The 21,009-nt window shown below is 36.2% G+C and overlaps 2 protein-coding genes across 2 annotated transcripts; both read right to left on the reverse strand.

Moving 5' to 3' along the window:
- Window positions 1-1,144: 1,144 nt before the first annotated feature.
- Window positions 1,145-2,306, reverse strand: LOC141351505 (formyl peptide receptor-related sequence 4-like). Its single transcript, XM_073858468.1, has 2 exons — window positions 1,797-2,306; window positions 1,145-1,714 (listed from the first exon to the last, which is right to left on the reverse strand). The coding sequence occupies exons 1-2, from the start codon at window positions 2,304-2,306 to the stop codon at window positions 1,241-1,243; spliced, it is 984 nt and encodes a 327-aa protein (XP_073714569.1). The 3' UTR covers window positions 1,145-1,240.
- A 16,174-nt stretch (window positions 2,307-18,480) lies between these two features.
- Window positions 18,481-19,809, reverse strand: LOC129455921 (formyl peptide receptor-related sequence 4-like). Its single transcript, XM_055220715.2, has 2 exons — window positions 19,300-19,809; window positions 18,481-19,217 (listed from the first exon to the last, which is right to left on the reverse strand). Exons 1-2 carry the CDS (start codon window positions 19,807-19,809, stop codon window positions 18,741-18,743), a joined length of 987 nt encoding a protein of 328 aa, XP_055076690.2. The 3' UTR covers window positions 18,481-18,740.
- Between the last annotated feature and the right edge of the window lie 1,200 nt (window positions 19,810-21,009).

Raw genomic sequence — 21,009 nt, forward strand, 5'->3', positions numbered from 1 at the left:
ACAGAAAAAGGTTGATGATGATTTCTGGTTCCCAGAATGCTTTGCGTGAGGCTTGTATAGTTTTATTCTGTAAAGATAAAGACTTGTTAATATTTAAAATTGATTTAACTTTGAACAAACTCTTGCCAGTAAATAACATAAATGTAAATCTACTGTAAATTACCGGCAACCCAGCTGTAATTACATTGTAATTTCTACTGAATTTTTAAGAAATAATACATTAAAATAATAAATGCTAAAAAACTATATTGTTCATTTTCCAATTTGATCAAATGTTTGGACTTTCTCCATCTCTAAACAAAGTAGGGATATAATACATCATGTAATTATTATATATTATATATATTTCCTATCATCCCATGTATTTTCAAAGAAATAGCTATTTGGCACATTGCTAGACAGCAGAGCGTTTGCATGTACAGTATTAAAGTAGATATAGTATTATGAATTTGTTTTGCTTATTTTTATATTTGGTGTTGCATCTTCTCTGTTCGTTAAAGCATTTATTGCATTGTGAGGTCATATGTGTCAGTCGTGCAAATTCACAACAGCCTTATCATCTGTTCATATCATACAAGTGTTACATCCTGTGCTAAACACAAAGTGCACTGTAAAACATATGATGCTGCCTTAAATCTTTAAGAATTGACTGTACATGTAATTTTAATTTACACTTTAAATCTAGACTAGTCATGAATGCTGTAACTTTATATAACAAAATACGTGTGCTTGTGTATTTGTGTGCTGGTTTGGTTGAAATAAAAACAATGAAGATTATTAAAATGTGCAGTTTGAGTTTTGCATTTTGCAGTTTCATCAGTGGTTTAGTTTTATTGTAAGAGTTGTAAAACAATGGTGGTAAAAATTATAGAATTATAAAAAAAGACACTCTGTAAGCTCAATGGATAAAAGCATTTGCTAAATGCAAAAAAAAAAAATGTTCACACAGTTCAGAAAGTGGAAGTGGGAAAAACATCTTCATAAGCATTCTGTTGCATCGGAGGATTCGGTACAATTTAAAAAGTGACAAAGCTCAGTCATTCCATCATGTGGCATTTACTTTATCAAAATAGACATATTATCTATTACTATAAAATACAAAAAAAGACCAAAGTAAATACTATGTGATAAATGTAATAAAAAGTTTTAAGTCTTAGGAAAGGACACTACAGATATAAAGAAGAACCATTCAATGAGACAAGAGCATTTTAATAGTTTAAAATTTGTATCTGTAATTAACTTAACATGGTGGTGACACAGGTTCCAATTCTAGTGATAAAGGCCTACTTGAACATTCCTCTATTGTGGTGTTCTGTGACAGAATTTGACCTTCTTTAAGAGCTCTGTGAAAAATCCCAAACAGGCTTTGACCGCTGCGTCGCCTGAGATTCAGTCCCATGCAAAAGTAAAGAATTGGGTTCACACAGCTGTTAAAATAAGCTAAGTTTGTAGCCATATGCCATATCCCATATGTGTCGGTTCTATTCCATAGCTTTTTGAGACGTAGGATGTGATAAGGTGCCCAGCATAAGAAAAATGCAACAACCAATAAAGCGAGAATCCGGAGAGGCCTTGATTTGCCGGAGAGTCTCGTTCTGCGAATCCCAATAGCAGCCAGTGTGTAGCAGATGAAGATCACCAGGAAAGGAAAAAGAAATCCACAAAAGAAGCGAATGTAGGTAAAATACTCAGTCTCGCTGCCCTTTACTTGTCTCTGCAAATTTTAAACAAATGGAATAATCAATTTAAAACACTTAAACATATATATTCAGGCAGTTTTGAAAAGCTGTTCTGACCTTTACTGAGCATCTGCTGTTGTTGTTCTTGTCAAGGTAGACCTTCCAAAATGCAAAGTATGGTGAACTGAAGATCACTGCCACAATCCAAACCCCCAAACTGATCAGACGAGCAGCATATAAAGTCCGTCTCTTCCTGGTAAATATTGGGCACCACACGCAGATCACTCGATCCACACTGATGACAGCCAGAAGAAAAACACTGCAGAACATGTTGGCATACATCAAAAAGGCCTTTAACTTGCAGATAAAGTCTCCAAACGGCCAGTAGCCAATGAAAATGGTGATAAGAGAGATCATTTGTGTCATGCAGAAGATCAGGTCAGCCACGGCCAGGTTGATCAGCCATACGTTGTTTATGCTGGGTTTCAAAAGGATGCCGGCCACCCAGATGACCACAGAGTTCCCAGTGGTGCCTAAGAGAACAATGATGGTGTAGCAGACAATGTCCAATGTAGTTTTCTCATGGTAAACTTTGGATTGATGGGCAACAGACGTATTGAAGCTCATACTACAATTAAAACAGATTAATTTGATGCATTAAGAAAAGTTTCTTCTGTAAAATAGTTAGCATAGCATGTTTTGCTTCTGGTGTTCAAACTTTAAGTGAAAATACACTCTAAAAACAAACGGTGCTATATAGCACCAAAAGTGGTTCTTTGCTCGTAATCATAGAAGAACCATTTTTAGTGCCATATAGCACCGGTGAAGCACCAGTGAAGCACCTGTGTAGAGAACCATATAGTGCTATGTAGAACCATATTTGGTGCTATAGTGGTTCTATATGGCCCCTATATGGTTCTACACTGGTGCTTCACCGGTGCTATATGGCACTAAAAACGTTTCTTCTATGATTACGATCCAAAGCAACAGTTTTGGTTCTATATAGCACCGTTTTTGTTTTTTTAGAGTGGATTAATATCACAATATGTGCTGCATCAATTCCTACAATGACCTATGTTTGTCCATCTTAGTTAAGTTGTACTTTTGATTTTCCAATGTTTTACTATAAAAATGTGCAAACAACCCAGTCTCACCCCATGGCGTCAATATGCGTCAATATGTTGACGCGGAGGGTATACCTTTCGCGTAATTTTTTGACGAACTGGGGACTTCAATACTATTACGTCCGTTGCATTCTCTTTCCCTTTTTTCTTACCATTTTCGCGTCGGTTTAGGGTTAGATTTACATAATGACATCCCTACCCAAACCTAACTCTAACCCCAATGCCAGGTGACAACTGTTTAATTTCGCGTACCTAACTCTAACCCCAACGCCAGGTGACAACTGTTTAATTTCGCGTACACTGTTTAATTTTGCGTAATCTATAGTATCACAAATAACAATCCATGTTATTAAAAAAAATTCTTTAAAGAAAATATCATAATTTTTAAAGACAGCAATAAATATTCGCGACTGTAAATGTAATAAAATAAATGCTTTAACATTGTAATATTATGCAAAATATATGCTTCCATGCCCGCTGCACGCTCATCATAAGTACACGCATGTGCAGACATCCTCCGGAACCTCGTTTTATTAACTAAAATGAAATTACCCTGCAACATAACCTGCTCCTGAACAGGTTATCTTCAGAGAGTCAGTTGCTATGGTTACTTACATAACCCGAAAGTTACCTCCGTTTTTGGAACCGAAAGCAGAGGTTATCCGGTTACTTACTCCTAAACTTACCCGATAAGTCACATAACCAGCTTTCTGGAATACACCCCTGTACTGTTCACAATGTCAACCCAGTAAACAATTACGGTCTTTCAACGTTGAAATATGGTTGAAAATAAGTCGGTCCGCCTTGGACTGGTTTACGACGTGATTTCAACTAAGTAGTTTTGGCTGGACTGTTTGACTACGTATTTTCAACTGACCATGTTTTCAACTCATAATCTACCAGTAAACAATTACGGTCTTTCAACGTTGAAATATGGTTGAAAATAAGTCGGTCCGCCTTGGACTGGTTTACGACGTGATTTTAACTAAGTAGTTTTGGCTGGACTGTTTGACTACGTATTTTCAACTGACCATGTTTTCAACTCATAATCTACCAGTAAACAATTACGGTCTTTCAACGTTGAAATATGGTTGAAAATAAGTCGGTCCGCCTTGGACTGGTTTACGACGTGATTTCAACTAAGTAGTTTTGGCTGGACTGTTTGACTACGTGTTTTCAACTGACCATGTTTTCAACTCATAATCTACCAGTAAACAATTACGGTCTTTCAACGTTGAAATATGGTTGAAAATAAGTCGGTCCGCCTTGGACTGGTTAAGACGTGATTTCAACTAAGTAGTTTTGGCTGGACTGTTTGACTACGTGTTTTCAACTGACCACGTTTTCAACTCATAATATAAGACAGCTAGATAATCTGTTATACATGCTAAAACAACGGAGAATACAAATTACCAAACCATGTTTATTATTATTGTAGATCATTCTTGTTAATGATTGCGCTTGCGTACTCTATGGACACTGAGAGACACCGTACTAGTGTAAGTGCGCATGAGTCCTGTTGGCTCTGTTTTATATTCCCCTGCCGGGTTGAAATGTTTAGTTTCGGTTTGTTGCCTGTGGCTGTGTAAGCTGTAAATTGAATATACACTACAGATGTTTATGTAATAAATACGGCTGGTTTGGATTTATCATGGACTCTTCACTCATTTCTACAATTATCTTAAGTAAATGTAAAGAGTTTTACATATTTCGTCAAAGTTATAAAAAATATGAAACTGCGATTGAGGTGCAATGAGGATTCATGATATAATTACCCCACCAGGTGGCGGTAATGCACCATTAAAGGTAGTTGCCAACCGCCATAAAACTTAAAGAAGAAGAAGCGAAGAGGTAGGTGAATGTGACGCGAATCTTCCACCCATCATCACAGAGAGAAGCCCAACCAACCGCCAGATTACAGAAAGCTCTGGACTGCTCATAGCAGGGATTTTCAAAGCTGTCCTGGAGGACCACTAGTACTGCACATTTTGCATGTTTCCCTTTTGTGACACACCTCATTCAGTTACCTTACACACCCAGTTCAAGTCTTGCAGTCTTTACTAATGAGCTGAAAATTTAAACCAGGTGTGTCTAATGAGGGAGACATGCAAATTGTGCAGTACTAGTAGTCCTCCAGGACAGCTTCGAAAACCTCTGGCTCATTGCATTGGACTGACCTATGTTTACTGCGCTCTGAAATCTGTGTTGGTATATGTTTATTGCACTCTGTGTTGGTTACTGGACCGACCTGTTTATTGCAGACTGTGAAATCTGTTGGTTACTTGACTGTTTGCACTATTTAAAATGTGCTGTTTTATTAAAGTTCTTATAACCCTTTAAAGCTTTGTTTCATTTTATAAAATGTTATTTGGTATGTTAATGTGGTCCTGTTTTCAACATTGAAAAGATGGATGAATATGGACCAAAATTAGACGTTGAAGATCGACCTGATTTGAACGTTGAAAAGATGGACGAATATGACGTCTTTTCAATTTTCATTTTCAACCTTCAATGGACCAAAATTAGACGTTGAAGATCGACCTGTTTTTAACGTTGAAAAGTTGGACAAATTTGACGTCTTTTCAATTTTCATTTTCAACCTTCACTGGACCATAATTAGACGTTGAAGATCAACCTGTTTTTAACGTTGAAAAGTTGGACAAATTTGACGTCTTTTCAATTTTCATTTTCAACCTTCACTGGACCATAATTAGACGTTGAAGATTGACCTGTTTTCAACGTTGAAAAGTTGGACAAATTTGACGTCTTTTCAATTTTCATTTTCAACCTTCAGTGGACCAAAATTAGACGTTGAAGGTTTACGTCTACTCAACGTCCAATAGACGACTTTTTGCTAGCTGGGAATACTGTAAGTGTTTGCCACCCCTGAATGAGTCTGTGAAACAGAAACCGTGGTCACTATTTTATCACTGTTCAGTCTAGCAGCATTCAGCTCTTAAGGAACTCATTTTTTTCTTGAGTCAATCAAAAGTGTCAGCCAACAGGAAGAGGGAAAAAATGCACAAGCAAACATCACACACACACTAAATGTATAAGTAGGCCAGATGCTAAGTACGTAACCAGGCGCATGCCAGGAGCGGTTCACAGCCGAGCAGACCAACAGGAGACCCACGGTCCGTGTACCTTTTGATAGTTTGTTTTTCAACTTCAAATGAAATAAGCAGAAACGAGAAAACAGCGCCTTTGTTCGTTTTTTCGTTTTTTACCGAAAGACGAAAAACGAGATTTCGGGTTGATTTTTCGTTTTTTTGTTTTTTGGTAAAAAACGAATAAACCACTCTAAAATTCGTTGTGACATGTGGGCGGTCGCTAGACGCACCTCTCCGCCAATTGGTCAACCAAAATGTGAATATGTGACATCATCCGTTGTTCCACAAGTCAGTTCAACAAAATAAAAGTCCTCCGCTGCTGTAGCAATAGGCTAATATTTAAACTTTACAGGTCAGGTCTTAAATTGTGCTTTCTGTGTAACTTAACGGGTTTCGGACAAATATTCACCTCACAAATACCAATCTGCACCTGCATGGTTTTATTTTATTTTATTATTTTATTTTAGATATTTGGTGAAGCCGCGCTACCCTTTATAAACAGCGCAGATAAGTTAGGATCATAGACCGTAAAAAAATATGGACGTAGTGTCCGTGACGTCACCCATTGGTTTGTGAAGATCGCTTTTGAAGCTTAAAGTAGGCGTTGCCTGCCGTCGCCATCTTGGCCGCGCGTCCCCGCGAATTACTCGCGGAAAAACGAAAATGGGTAAAGAGGCGGGACATGGGTGAAGCTGAGGTGAAACCACGCCCGCCTAGTGCGAGTCTAGTGACAGCAGTGGCTGTTCAACCGACACTCAAGCAGCCTCGCCCTTAATTATGCAGAAGTTTAAGGCTTAATATAATCTAAACGGATGAGTTACAAAAAAATTCACCCCCCTCACAGTTGTCATGAAGGGCAAAATTAGCTATATAGGCCAAAAACACTTTTTGTACCAGGCTCTAAACATATTATTTTCTACTGTAAAGTTGGCCATTTTTAACATGGGAGTCTATGTGAATTGACTCCCTTTTGAAGCCAGCCTCAAGCGGCCAGTCGATGAATTGCAGTTTAAGTCACTTCCGTGTTGGCTTCATTAGAGAGATCGGAAGGTTGCCCCTCGGTTAGGATGTAAAGTACAGGGCCGGGTTTCCCAAAAGCATCGTAAGGCTAAGTAGATCGTAAAAACCCTTACGAAAATTAACCATGGTTTTATTGTGGTAAAAGTGTAGTAACCATGTTTTTTGGTAAATGGATTACTATCAGCAAAACTATGGTTTTACTTCACTAACCAACTATATGGTTTTTAAAAACCATAGTTGTCAAAACCATGGTTATTTTGTGGTTACCATGGTTTTACTACAGTAACCATGTTTTTTTTAAACTGTAGTAAAACCATGGTATTTTCGTAAGGGAACGATCGTACGAATCATCTTAGAATTTCCCAAAACCTTCGTAACAAGTAGCACTTGAAAATCATCGTAGATCTACGAGTGCTCTGGAGTAATCGTTCATTCATAAGTTCATCGTAAGACAACAGAGTTACAAGGTCACCTGCAGGACAACCAGCAAATTGCACTCCTGCAATGACGATAATGTAATGTTTTAAATGTTTATTTATTTATTGGGTTCTTTGTTTATTTTAAATTAAATATATAATATAATATATTTAAAATTCAAAAGAGAAATCAAATTTAAATGACTAAACATAAATTAATAAAGAAGTAAAACGTATTTGGTACAAGTTGGTAAAAGGTTTTTTTGTATTTTGGTACAAGTTGGTACTAGCAAATTGATAAATGGTTCCTACCGATTGCTGCTTCATCTAAAAATGTTTTGAAGGGAAATGGCATCTAATTAAAGAAACCAAATAAATATTTACAGTACAATGCAATAATCAGAAGCAGAAGGCATTTCGCGGTGGGACGAGTCCTAACTAAATATGGAAAAGAATATTTCATTATGCACAAATTATTAAAGCATTTCATAAAACAAGTCATTGATCAATTATGATTAATAATATTAAAATATTAGTGCACATCGGCTAAAGATCATTAGCCTAAACAAGCTTCTGCTACAAATTTGAGTCATTCTATTGGTGACATTTCAGCACTTGACAAACGGATAGCGACTCGTTAAGTAGCACTTAAAACCCAGCTGCGAGCGATCGTTACCTGCATCTTTGGGAAACGCACAATGAACAACGAATGTTCGTTAAGTAGCTCGTAGAAAGCGCTCTTAAGTGCAATGTTCAACCAAATACGTACCTTTCTTCAGTTTTGGACAAGAGATAAAGTTTGATTTATAGTACAGATATGAAAAGTTAATAAAAAAAAAAACAATGTCATGTGGTAATTTTGTTGAAGTGATGATTTCGGTTTGTCTTCGGTTGTTTTCTGTGTGCGCGCTTTTGTTTTTTAAGAATGAACCACAAATCGCGTTCTTGTGAAGGGGAAATTATCTTATTTTTAATGTGTTTATTACAACTAAAATAATATTTTTTGTTATATTTTTATCTTAATATTATATTACACTTTACAACCAGACTTTCTTAAACTTTTTAAAATCATGAATGTAAGAGCAAGTAGTTTGGTGGATGCTTCAACACAGTGCAACAGCTTTGGCACATTTTTGACGGATTTATTTGTTTTATGTAAAACTGATGTTGAATCAAATCAATATGGGATTGATTCAATCTTTTACAGTACACGTGATTTAATAAACACACGATGATATTTGCTGTTTGGTGAATAACAAGATCTAACAGTAATCAATATCTATAAAATAGAGAAACTCAAAATAAGAGGACAGAATACGACAAGCAAGTTCTGCATAATGCAGAAATGCTGATTGAGCTTCATGTTTCTTTATTGAGATCACGCGCATTGGCTTGGCTTATAATGATCGAGCTAAGCTCATTGCTGGTAAGAGAGATGATAATTATTAAGACATTATTAGGTAATTAAATAGATTTGTAATAATTGTTCATTCATATTTAATTCATATTGACTGTTAGGCCTATTTATAAAAAAAATATAAAATAATAATTAATTAATAAATAAATATAATAATTTTAGATATATTTATTTTTATGTCTCTAATTTTAGTGTTAGCACCAACAACAACAAAAAAACATGAATAAAAAAAGATACATTTGCAAATGACATGGTACATTAACAAGCGGAATTCACGCGGTACAATATTTGCCATGGCTATACTCATGAGTACTTTTTAAATGGCTTCTTTTTAGTCAAAGATTTGTATTTAGTACAGTCACACTGCATGTTTGGGAAGTATGACAGTACTTTTCCGTCATTAGATTTTTTAGTATTCCCGCTCATGCAAATATGACTATTGCACAAGTAGCCTATCTTTTTCCATAAACCTTCGAATACTAACAAAAAAATCTGCTATGATTTTCATAGTTTTGCAATACCAATACATAAAATTACATCCTAACCCAAACCCCAAATCTAACCCGAACAACAAGCAATAATTTAAAAATAGAAAATAAACAGGAAAAACAATACTTAAAATAAAGTCGTGCGAGCCGGGACACGAAAAACTATTTATAGAAATAAATGTGGTCACACGAAAAAAGCAGAAAAGCGTGTCCATGAATACGAATAAATATAAAATATTTCGTTATTATACCACAGAATGCCTTGAGGTAGGGTTGCAACACCAACTAATAAGGAATATAATGAATATATTGACATTACTTATAAAATGTATTCATATATTTACAATAAATCTCTATAATTTTTTCGCTGGAAATTATGTTTTGAATGTTTTAGGTAGCCTAATTGGCTTCCTTTATTTACTATTTATTTATTTATTTATTAAGTCATTCTAACATCTCTGAGTATATTCATGGCAAGAACCGGTTAATCTATACACAAGTTACAAGGTGATCTACACACAGTCGAGAACAATTTTGCAATAATGTTTCTTATTTAGGCCTATGTTTTATTACTCTGAGTTTGGGAAATAGAATTTGTGGAATTATATGAAAAATATTAAAATATATTTCAATAATAAATATATAATATATACGTTTCCTATATTTAACATTTTTTTGTTATTATTGGAAGGTTTATGGAGAAATATAAACATGTTGGCCTACTCTCTATTATATCTGCAAGAGTCATATTTGCAGGGGTGGAAATACTGAAAAATCTACATACGTAAAAGCATTGTTACTTCCCAAACATGCGTGACTGTCCTCAATACAAACAAGTGGAGAAATATAAACATGTTGGCCTACTCTCTATTATATCTGCAAGAGTCATATTTGCAGGGGTGGAAATACTGAAAAATCTACATACGTAAAAGCATTGTTACTTCCCAAACATGCGTGACTGTCCTCAATACAAACAAGTGACTAAAAACAAGCCATTATAGTCATGTACTCATGCAACCCAGTATCAGCCAGTAGCAAATATTGCACTGTGAATATTATTCTGCCTTGCTAAAAACTAGAGATCTGCCCGAAGCCGAATACGTTATTATATAGGTTATTTTATAGGTTATAATATAAAATAGATAAAGAGCTTAAATAGGTAAAAAAAATAAAATTTACAATTTTATGAGCAAAAATTTAAACTGTAGGCAGTTACTATATACCTATTTCGACGAAATTGTTTTCATGAGGATGTCTTTAGAAATATGTATGCCTCCTTCGTGATAAATCTAGTACGTTTGGATGAAGATTTCGCGGTGTTAATGATCATTCACATTGCTTAAAAATGTAGCAGGATGACGTGTATCCTTGCTATTGGTTGACGCAGGGTAAAACTGCCAAAATATTAGAGTACACTTCAGAGGGTATAAGAGTCCTGAATTGTCCGTGCATGTGAGACGTCACCCAGTGGTACCGCCCTCCCGGCAACGCGGGTTTTTATGAATGAACGGTAGGTGTATGCTAGACGTATGAAATCCGCTGGTTACTACGTTTTTAATAATGAACGTTACCTGTTGCTGCCAGGATAATGGTTCTCAAGTGTGCTTCCTCATCGCGGTGTATGGCGGTGGTGGTAATTTCCTGGACCAATTCTCCTTGGTAACATGTAGATTACACCTTAAGGGTGTCCGCAACCAAATTGAATGGGGCGGAATGTAAATCGTCAGAGATGACCGCGCTGCTGCCTTGCCTGGGTTTCATTTACTTCAGTTCGGATATTCATGTCTGAGTGACTAAGGGCGAATTACGTTGTCCGGTGTTCCGGCTATGGGGCCATTTATGAGGGTTGTGAAAGCACATGAGTTTTTCCTCTGATTGCCCCGTGGCTTGACATGAACTGATTACTTTCAGCTGTCGTTTTGTTTGTTTGTTTGGTTATTTGTTTTTATTAAACCCTTTGACTGTTTTTGTTTATTTGTTTTGGCTATTAATGTTTATTATTCGATTGTTAATGAGTGTCTTGATTTTGTATTTTTGTTTTGTATTGAGTGGGAAACGTAAGCTGGGGATCGATTACACAACTGGTTGATATTTTGCAGTGTTTCACTGACTTTGCTGTGGTATAGTGTGTGGGGTGAAAACACGATCCCTGCCTGCAGCCTCCACTTTACAATTTATTGTGTTTGTCCCTTTGTGTCCGGGATAATGATCCTTTTAATGTGTAAAATAAATATTTATATTTTCTACTTTGTGTCCGTGTCCTCCTCGCCCCATATTTGACAAACGAACCTGTTGTGCCTTGATTTAATTTCCCGGTATAGTCCGGGTGGCGTAGTCGGACAATTTAATTTGTAGTTTCCTTTGTACACCACATCGCCACAAAAAGAAAAGGAAGACGCTTCACTGATTCAGTGTAAACGCAAAGCGCGTGACCATTGATCTAAAAGGATGTCTTGCCAACAAAAATCCTGCACTGTTTGACGGTATGAGCTTGATAATTTTAGCCAAGCCAATGCGGGTGATCTCCGACTCCGACAATAAAGAAACGTGAAGCTCAATCAGGAGCAATTCCGCAGAACTGTTTCTGTCTGGATATTGTAAGTTTCTCTGTTTTTAGAAATTGGTTAGTTATTATTTACTATTAGGTCCAAATAATTTTCTTTGTGTGTTTATTAAATTTGTGTAGCCTACTGTATAAGAGACGGTAAGATTCTGTACACATCAATTATTTATCACATCAAATATAATAAATAATTCCGGACAATCCTGTATTTTATGTGATATGTGGCAACGCTAGCTGTTGTTGCAGCATTCATAAAACTTTTCAATTTTACCTCCATGAGTTAAAGAAAAGTTATGACTGTATTACATTTGGCTGAACATTTATCTACTTCCTCTAGTCGGCGCTCTATATAATGGGAAGCGCGCTTTACCAAACATCTAAAATAAAATAACATAATAACATTAAACGGTCCAGATTAATATTTCTGAAATAGATATTTATTCAAAACTTAGGTTACACAGAAGATAGCTCAATCTAGGACCTGTACATTTAACAGATCAGTAGGCTACAGCAGCGGAGGACTTTTATTTTGTTGAACAGACTTGAGGAACAACGGATGATGTCACATATTCACATTTTGGTTGACCAATTGGCGGAGAGGTGCGTCTAGCGACCGCCCACATGTCACAACGAATTTTAGAGTGGTTTATTCGTTTTTTACCAAAAAACAAAAAAACGAAAAATCAACCCGAAATCTCGTTTTTCGTCTTTCGGTAAAAAACGAAAAAACGAACAAAGGCGCTGTTTTCTCGTTTCTGCTTATTTCATTTGAAGTTGAAAAACAAACTATCAAAAGGTACACGGACCACCCACGTTCCTGTAAGAGCAGTCAAACTTTAAAGACAGAGAAGTTGTTTTGTATGGGGATGGCTGGCATTCCCAGGACGTTGCGCCGCAAGCACTAAAATGATGTCAGGAGACGGGGGAATCCCAAGCTTGCCAGCATAAATCGGGCACGCCGTGTAACGGGACGTGGATCTGCCTGACCTGACGCCAGCAGAGGACATCGCTGCGTCCACCATCATCGCTGAAAGCCAAGAAACGCAACATCCAACCCTTACAAATCAAGTTCACATACATTAAGGTTTCTTATGAAAACATTTTTTTTACATAAAATAAACGTAATACAGCCACACAACAAACTTATGAAAATATTTTAATCGTTATTTGCATGATATTTTTTAACGCAGCCACACAAAATAAATAAAAACATCACCACAATGCTCACCACTATGATTTCCCTTATCTCATGTGTTAATATTTTTTATTGTAACAATTTATGATTTGCAAAAATAACTGTTGCATCTGTGTAGATTAGATAAGCAAAGTGTGTGCGCGTTGTGCACGCTATACATTATGGTCAAGCATGCGCCCTTAAAATAGCATAATGAACAGCGTGCAACGCGTCACTGACTTTAGACTAGTTTTTTTTTTTTTGGTCAGTGGCGCAATTGTTTTTTGAAACTGCAAAATAGCATCAGGGATGGTTTGCGCCAGAACACGCCTCCTTTTTTGCGCTGAAGTTCATTCCCTAGTTTGCCGACGTGCATCTGTGGAGGGAAAAACCCCGCTGTGTGCCGGTGCAAAATACGAATGACACATGCGTCACTGACAAAGTCATTTGCGCTGGGTGCAAGATAGGGCCCCATAACTTTGTTAAAAATGTCACATTTTTATTTCTCTGCCATCATAACATCTTCTTTTCTAAATGTTTTAAAATTTCATTATGCATATGCATGTCTCATAATGTTGTATGCGAACTGTTTGATTTTAAGTTGTGTTTAACATAAATAAAAAAATAAAGCAACTTTATAGTTACAGAAAACATTTGATATTACATGCTAAAGAAGATAATTATAAAATGATTAACTTGCCATGAATTGCTGTGTGCTGTGATAGTCTTACCTGTAGGCAAATCCGATTTCGGGTGTTCTTCTAAATGTGCAGCAGACACTTTGAAGTCATTCAGAAGTGTCAGCCAACAGGAAGTGGGAAGAGATGTTGAACAAGCAAAAACACAAGTGATAAATATCTTAATTTTTTCCACGAAGCAACAGCTTCTGTCCACATTGCTGCAATGCAGAGCTCACGCAAATACGTAACTATTTCACGTATGGACCAACGTGAAAATGTCACGTTTTGCCGGTTTTGAACGTGAGCATGTCACGTTTTCTGTTTGTGTCACTTTCACGTTTTGGTTACTCAACTTTTTTGTCCTATTTTCAAACCATTTTCGCTTCGGATGTCATTTTATGTAAATCTAACCCTAAACCGAAGCGACAATGGTAAGAAATTAGGACAAAAAAGTTGAGTAACCAAAACGTGAAAGTGACACAAACAGAAAACGTGACATGCTCACGTTCAGAACCGGCAAAACGTGACATTTTCACGTTGGTCCATACGTGAAATAGTCACGTATTTGCGGGATATAGGGTTGCCTTGCACGTACAGAATGTATTGTAGTACATCTAAACTTTGTTTTGCCTATTAGGTCATACATTTGCAATTCACAACACCTTTTCATCTGTGCATATCATAAAAGTTTTACATCCTGTGCTAAAGACAATGTGCACTGTAAAATATTTGATGAAAATTGGCAGTACATGTCGACTTATGAATAAAGAAACTGAAATGGTTTAAAATGAGTTAAAGTAACATGTTTTATGACTTATTGATCACATACTTTTTTTTACAATGTGTGTGTATTTTATGCTTGTATTTTGGTTTTGCATGTCCATTTTAAAATCATCTACTGTATTTAAAATGAATGCAGTTTTCTGCATAAAAATATTTTAAATCACAAATTTATTCTCTTCTATTTTTAAATACTTATCAAAAGATTCATGATTATATGTTAAAGGAAAACACCACCATTTTTAAATACTTTACTATGTTCTTACCTCAACGTAGATGGTTTAATACATACCAATCTTTTATCAATGTGTGCACTTTTCATTTTTGTACAGCGCTTCTTGAACGTGTTAGCATTTAGCCTAGCCCCATTCATTCCTATGGCTCCAAACAAAAGTTTTATTTTGTGCCACCATACTTACTTGTGTAACTACTCGTCACAATCCAAACCACCAAGGTGACCACACGTGCGGCACATAACGTCTGTTTCCTATTGATGATCACTGGACACCACATGCTGAGCGCTCGATCCACACTGAACAACCAGAAGAAAAACACTGCAGAACATGTTGGTATACTTGAGAAAGACTCCAAAAGGCCAATGACAGCGAGATACATTGGGGATATTGAGTTTCATACGGACACCGGACACCCAGATGACCACAGAGTTCCCAATGGTGCCCAAGAGAATAATAATGATGTTGATGACAATAGTTTTCTTATGATTGGGGATTTAAGGAGTTGTATTGAAGGTCATTCTACAAGAAAGATAGATATATTCGATAAAAAAATATTTTATAAAAAGATTTTTAGCTGTACACCATAAAGCTAATTTACTACGAATTAATCAATTTCGCTGCAATCAGTACATGTAGAAACTTTACTCATATTTTATATGTGTAGTGAAGTATAATGGTCTTGAAGAGTTGTTATAAAGGTCATTCTACAATCAAGACAGATTAAAAGGATGAATAAAAAAAAGATTTTATCAAAATAAGGTCTGCATCATTCAGAAATGTCAACAGGAAGATGGAGATGTTGAACAAGCAAAAACACAAGTGATATAAATCACTATTTTATTTTTTTCCCCACGAAACAACAGCTTTTGTTCTCATTGTGCAAGGCAGATCGTACAGAATGTATTGTATAACGTACATATATTTTAACTTTGTTTTGCCTATGAGGTCAAACGTTTGACGTTTCATTTGCATTTTAAAGGAAACACCCAAAAGCGGCACATTTTTGCTCATGCCTACAAATTGGCAAATTTAACATGCTATAATACATTTTCTGTGGAGTATTTTGAGCTAAAACTTTACATAAGCACCCTGGGGACACCAAATACTTATTTTACATCTTTAAAAAAATCTCATAAATGACCCTTTTAAAGGCACCAGTTTGCCTGTAGATGGCACCTGATGATTTATTTTCAATAACCGAATGCCTTACACTGGTTTGTGTTGTTTGAGTTGTTTCCCTGGTCTCAAGATGACATGTGAGATAACAGGAGCTGTGCTTCGGTTAATTCAAAGTAATTGAGAACCTACATTTCCATCTTTATCTCCAGCATACTGGAATGCCACACGGGTATTCATGATCCTGTCGGGAATAGCATGCTTTGCTGGCATCATTGTGGGCATTTTGTCATTTGCTAATTTTTCCTCTTTGGAGAGGTCCAGCCGTCCCTTTGCTGCCGACTTAAAGGAATAGTTCTTCCTTCCGGTAGCGCCACCATCTTAGACTCAGGAGAGAGTATTAGCGTGGTGTACGCACTTTTTTTAGTGACGTATGACAAATTCGGAGGGCGGGGGACAGAGCAGCAACAGAGAAACCGCTGTATGCTGCGTAAGCGCTCATCCTGAATGCGGATGACTCTAAGAGTCGGCGGCGGCGCTACCGGAAGGTAGTTAATAACGTTAATAACATTTTAAATATGGATATTTCTACAGCAACACCGCGCGGATTGCCCTCGGAGGACCTTTGTTTGTCATCCTGGAGCCGTTTGGATTTGGTTTGTGAGGGATGGACGTACTTTTTTTGGACTTGAAGGACGTGGACTATTGCTGGACCCCGTAACATTACATTTAATCAACAGAAAGATCTAAAATATTTTCTAAAATATCCGAAAATGTGTTTGTCTGAAAAACGATGGACATATGCAACTCGGACAGCTTGGGGGTGAGTAAATCATGGGTTTAATATCGTTTTTGGCCGAACTATCCCTTTAAACTAAGCCTGTCCTATATCCTTTTTTTTTTGGACGCTATCCAAACTACCCTTCTGTTAATTTCTTCAGCTTTATTTGTGCTGCCGACTATGGCAATCTATACTGGCGTAACCTTAAGCTTTCTGGGCAAACATTTTGGAGACTGGCGTTTCTTCTGATCCTACATACTGGGCTGGGTGGGCATGCTAATGACATTTTTTGCAGGTGGAAGAATATAGTCTCATAGTTTACTATTTAGGGCATTAGAATAGCCAATAAATAAAATAGCTGTTTATGAAGACTTTGTGGTTAAGTAGATAGTAATAGTCATGTTTTGGTCTTACAAAGGCCACAAATGTGGGTGCGGTTGAAAGCACTTTAAGCTCTTTAGAAAAATGTAATAAATTAGTACAAAATGAATTTGACAAAAACATATGATTAATATAAAATAAATGCATTAATGAAAACCCATCCCATGTCAGAATGCATTAGCTAACATGAACTAACAGAAAACAATACTTCTACAGCATTTATTAATCTTAGTTTATGTTAATTTCAACATTTACTAATTCATTTTTAAAATCAAAAGTTGTTAACATTAGTTAATGCACAATGACCTAACATGGACAATTGTATTGGCACTAACTAACATTACACTGTGAAAGAATTCCGTAGAAATTGCAGCTGGGTTGCCGGTAACTTGCCGTGGATTGGAATTTATGTTTTTTGCTGGCAACATTTTGTTCAAGGTTAAATGAACGTTGGACGTTTGCAGGTCTTTGTCTTTACAGAGTAAAAGAAAACAGCATCAAGCAAAACATTCTGGGAAACAAAATCTGAAGCAAAAAACAGAAAAAGGTTGATGATGATTTCTGGTTCCCAGAATGCTTTGCGTGAGGCTTGTATAGTTTTATTCTGTAAAGATAAAGACTTGTTAATATTTAAAATTGATTTAACTTTGAACAAACTCTTGCCAGTAAATAACATAAATGTAAATCTACTGTAAATTACCGGCAACCCAGCTGTAATTACATTGTAATTTCTACTGAATTTTTAAGAAATAATACATTAAAATAATAAATGCTAAAAAAAACTATATTGTTCATTTTCCAATTTGATCAAATGTTTGGACTTTCTGCATCTCTAAACAAAGTAGGGTTATAATACATCATGTAATTATTATAACTTATATATATTTCCTATCATCCCATGTATTTTCAAAGAAATAGCTATTTGGCACATTGCTAGACAGCAGAGCGTTTGCATGTACAGTATTAAAGTAGATATAGTATTATGAATTTGTTTTGCTTATTTTTATATTTGGTGTTGCATCTTCTCTGTTCGTTAAAGCATTTATTGCATTGTGAGGTCATATGTGTCAGTCGTGCAAATTCAGCCTTATCATCTGTTCATATCATACAAGTGTTACATCCTGTGCTAAACACAAAGTGCACTGTAAAATATATGATGCTGCCTTAAATCTTTAAGAATTGACTGTACATGTAATTTTAATTTACACTTTAAATCTAGACTAGTCATGAATGCTGTGACTTTATATAACAAAATAAGTGTGCTTGTGTATTTGTGTGCTGGTTTGGTTGAAATAAAAACAATGAAGATTATTAAAATGTGCAGTTTGAGTTTTGCATTTTGCAGTTTCATCAGTGGTTTAGTTTTATTGTAAGAGTTGTAAAACAATGGTGGTAAAAATTATAGAATTATAAAAAAAGACACTCTGTAAGCTCAATGGATTAAAGCATTTGCTAAATGCAAAAAAAAAAAAATGTTCACACAGTTCAGAAAGTGGAAGTGGGAAAAACATCTTCATAAGCATTCTGTTGCATCGGAGGATTCGGTACAATTTAAAAAGTGACAAAGCTCAGTCATTCCATCATGTGTCATTTACTTTATCAAAATAGACATATTATCTATTACTATAAAATACAAAAAAGGACCAAAGTAAATACTATGTGATAAATGTAATAAAAAGTTTTAAGTCTTAGGAAAGGACACTACAGATATAAAGAAGAACCATTCAATGAGACAAGAGCATTTTAATAGTTTAAAATTTGTATCTGTAATTAACTTAACATGGTGGTGACACAGGTTCCAATTCTAGTGATAAAGGTCTACTTGAACATTCCTCTATTGTGGTGTTCTGTGACAGAATTTGACCTTCTTCTTTAAGAGCTCTGTGAAAAATCCCAAACAGGCTTTGACCGCTGCGTCGCCTGAGATTCAGTCCCATGCAAAAGTAAAGAATTGGGTTCACACAGCTGTTAAAATAAGCTAAGTTTGTAGCCATATGCCATATCCCATATGTGTCGGTTCTATTCCATAGCTTTTTGAGACGTAGGATGTGATAAGGTGCCCAGCATAAGAAAAATGCAACAACCAATAAAGCGAGAATCCGGAGAGGCCTTGATTTGCCGGAGAGTCTCGTTCTGCGAATCCCAATAGCAGCCAGTGTGTAGCAGATGAAGATCACCAGGAAAGGAAAAAGAAATCCACAAAAGAAGCGAATGTAGGTAAAATACTCAGTCTCGCTGCCCTTTACTTGTCTCTGCAAATTTTAAACAAATGGAATAATCAATTTAAAACACTTAAACATATATATTCAGGCAGTTTTGAAAAGCTGTTCTGACCTTTACTGAGCATCTGCTGTTGTTGTTCTTGTCAAGGTAGACCTTCCAAAATGCAAAGTATGGTGAACTGAAGATGACTGCCACAATCCAAACCCCCAAACTGATCAGACGAGCAGCATATAAAGTCCGTCTCTTCCTGGTAAATATTGGGCACCACACGCAGATCACTCGATCCACACTGATGACAGCCAGAAGAAAAACACTGCAGAACATGTTGGCATACATCAAAAAGCCCTTTAACTTGCAGATAAAGTCTCCAAAAGGCCAGTAGCCAATGAAAATCTTGATGAGAGAGGTCATTTGTGTCATGCAGAAGATCAGGTCAGCCACAGCAAGGTTGATCAGCCATACGTTGTTTATGCTGGGTTTCAAAAGGATGCCGGCCACCCAGATGACCACAGAGTTCCCAGTGGTGCCTAAGAGAACAATGATGGTGAAGCAGACAATGTCCAATGTAGTTTTCTCATGGTAAAGTTTGGATTGATGGGCAACAGACGTATTGAAGCTCATACTACAATTAAAACAGATTAATTTGATGCATTAAGAAAAGTTTCTTCTGTAAAATAGTTAGCATAGCATGTTTTGCTTCTGGTGTTCAAACTTTAAGTGAAAATACACTCTAAAAACAAACGGTGCTATATAGCACCAAAAGTGGTTCTTTGCTCGTAATCATAGAAGAACCGTTTTTAGTGCCATATAGCACCGGTGAAGCACCAGTGAAGCACCTGTGTAGAGAACCATATAGTGCTATGTAGAACCATATTTGGTGCTATAGTGGTTCTATATGGCCCCTATATGGTTCTACACAGGTGCTTCACCGGTGCTATATGGCACTAAAAACGTTTCTTCTATGATTACGATCCAAAGCAACAGTTTTGGTTCTAGCAACGTTTGTTTTTTTTAGAGTGGATTAATATCACAATATGTGCTGCATCAATTCCTACAATGACCTATGTTTGTCCATCTTAGTTACGTTGTACTTTTGATTTTCCAATGTTTTACTATAAAATGTGCAAACATACATTTCCATAATTTTTTGTACAAATGCAACTTGATCTTTCACCACATATAAGCTATACAAATCTTTATTGAAGCTTTTGAAGGTAATTTCAAAGCAATAATATTAATTTATTTTGAACTTTATACACATATCACTAAATATTTTATATGACCTTTTGCAATGAAATGTACACATATTTGTTAGCTATTTTAAATTTTAAATCTGCTAATGCAAATTTACAGTTACAGGAAACGTATAGGATACACTCTAAAAAACAAACGGTGCTATATAGCACCAAAACAGTTGCTTTGGATCGTAACGATAGAAGAACCATTTTTAGTGCCATATAGCACAGGTGAAGCACCAGTGAAGCACCTGTGTAGAACCATATAGTGCTATGTAGAACCATATGTGGTGCTATAGTGGTGCTATATGGCCCCTATATGGTTCTACACTGGTGCTTCACTGGTGCTTCACCGGTGCTATATGGTAATTATGAGTTTATATGGACGCAAACTAATAATATGTCGGAGTGCACTGCTTGTTTAGCAAGTAAACATGCTGCACAGTGTTTTGTACACGAGTATGTAAGAGCTTTCTTTGAATCTTCAGCGCAATTGATGAAATAGGATCGCGCAACTTTCACACGCTTTCAAAACGAAACTACGGAGATCAGCCGCTTAGTTTTATCAATGAAAGGCTAAAAATAG

Source organism: Misgurnus anguillicaudatus, chromosome 20, assembly GCF_027580225.2.
Source record: "Misgurnus anguillicaudatus chromosome 20, ASM2758022v2, whole genome shotgun sequence".
Lineage (NCBI taxonomy): Eukaryota > Metazoa > Chordata > Actinopteri > Cypriniformes > Cobitidae > Misgurnus > Misgurnus anguillicaudatus.

What these genes read in the sequence shown, in the direction of transcription:
- LOC141351505 (XM_073858468.1), bottom strand. Translation starts at nt 2,306, where the DNA reads ATGAGCTTCAATACGTCTGTTGCCCATCAATCCAAAGTTTACCATGAG. An exon ending in ACAGCAGATGCTCAGTAAAG is followed by an intron (nt 1,715 to 1,796) that starts GTCAGAACAGCT and finishes TAAAATTTGCAG; the next exon opens with AGACAAGTAAAGGGCAGCGA.
- LOC129455921 (XM_055220715.2), bottom strand. Translation starts at nt 19,809, where the DNA reads ATGAGCTTCAATACGTCTGTTGCCCATCAATCCAAACTTTACCATGAG. An exon ending in ACAGCAGATGCTCAGTAAAG is followed by an intron (nt 19,218 to 19,299) that starts GTCAGAACAGCT and finishes TAAAATTTGCAG; the next exon opens with AGACAAGTAAAGGGCAGCGA.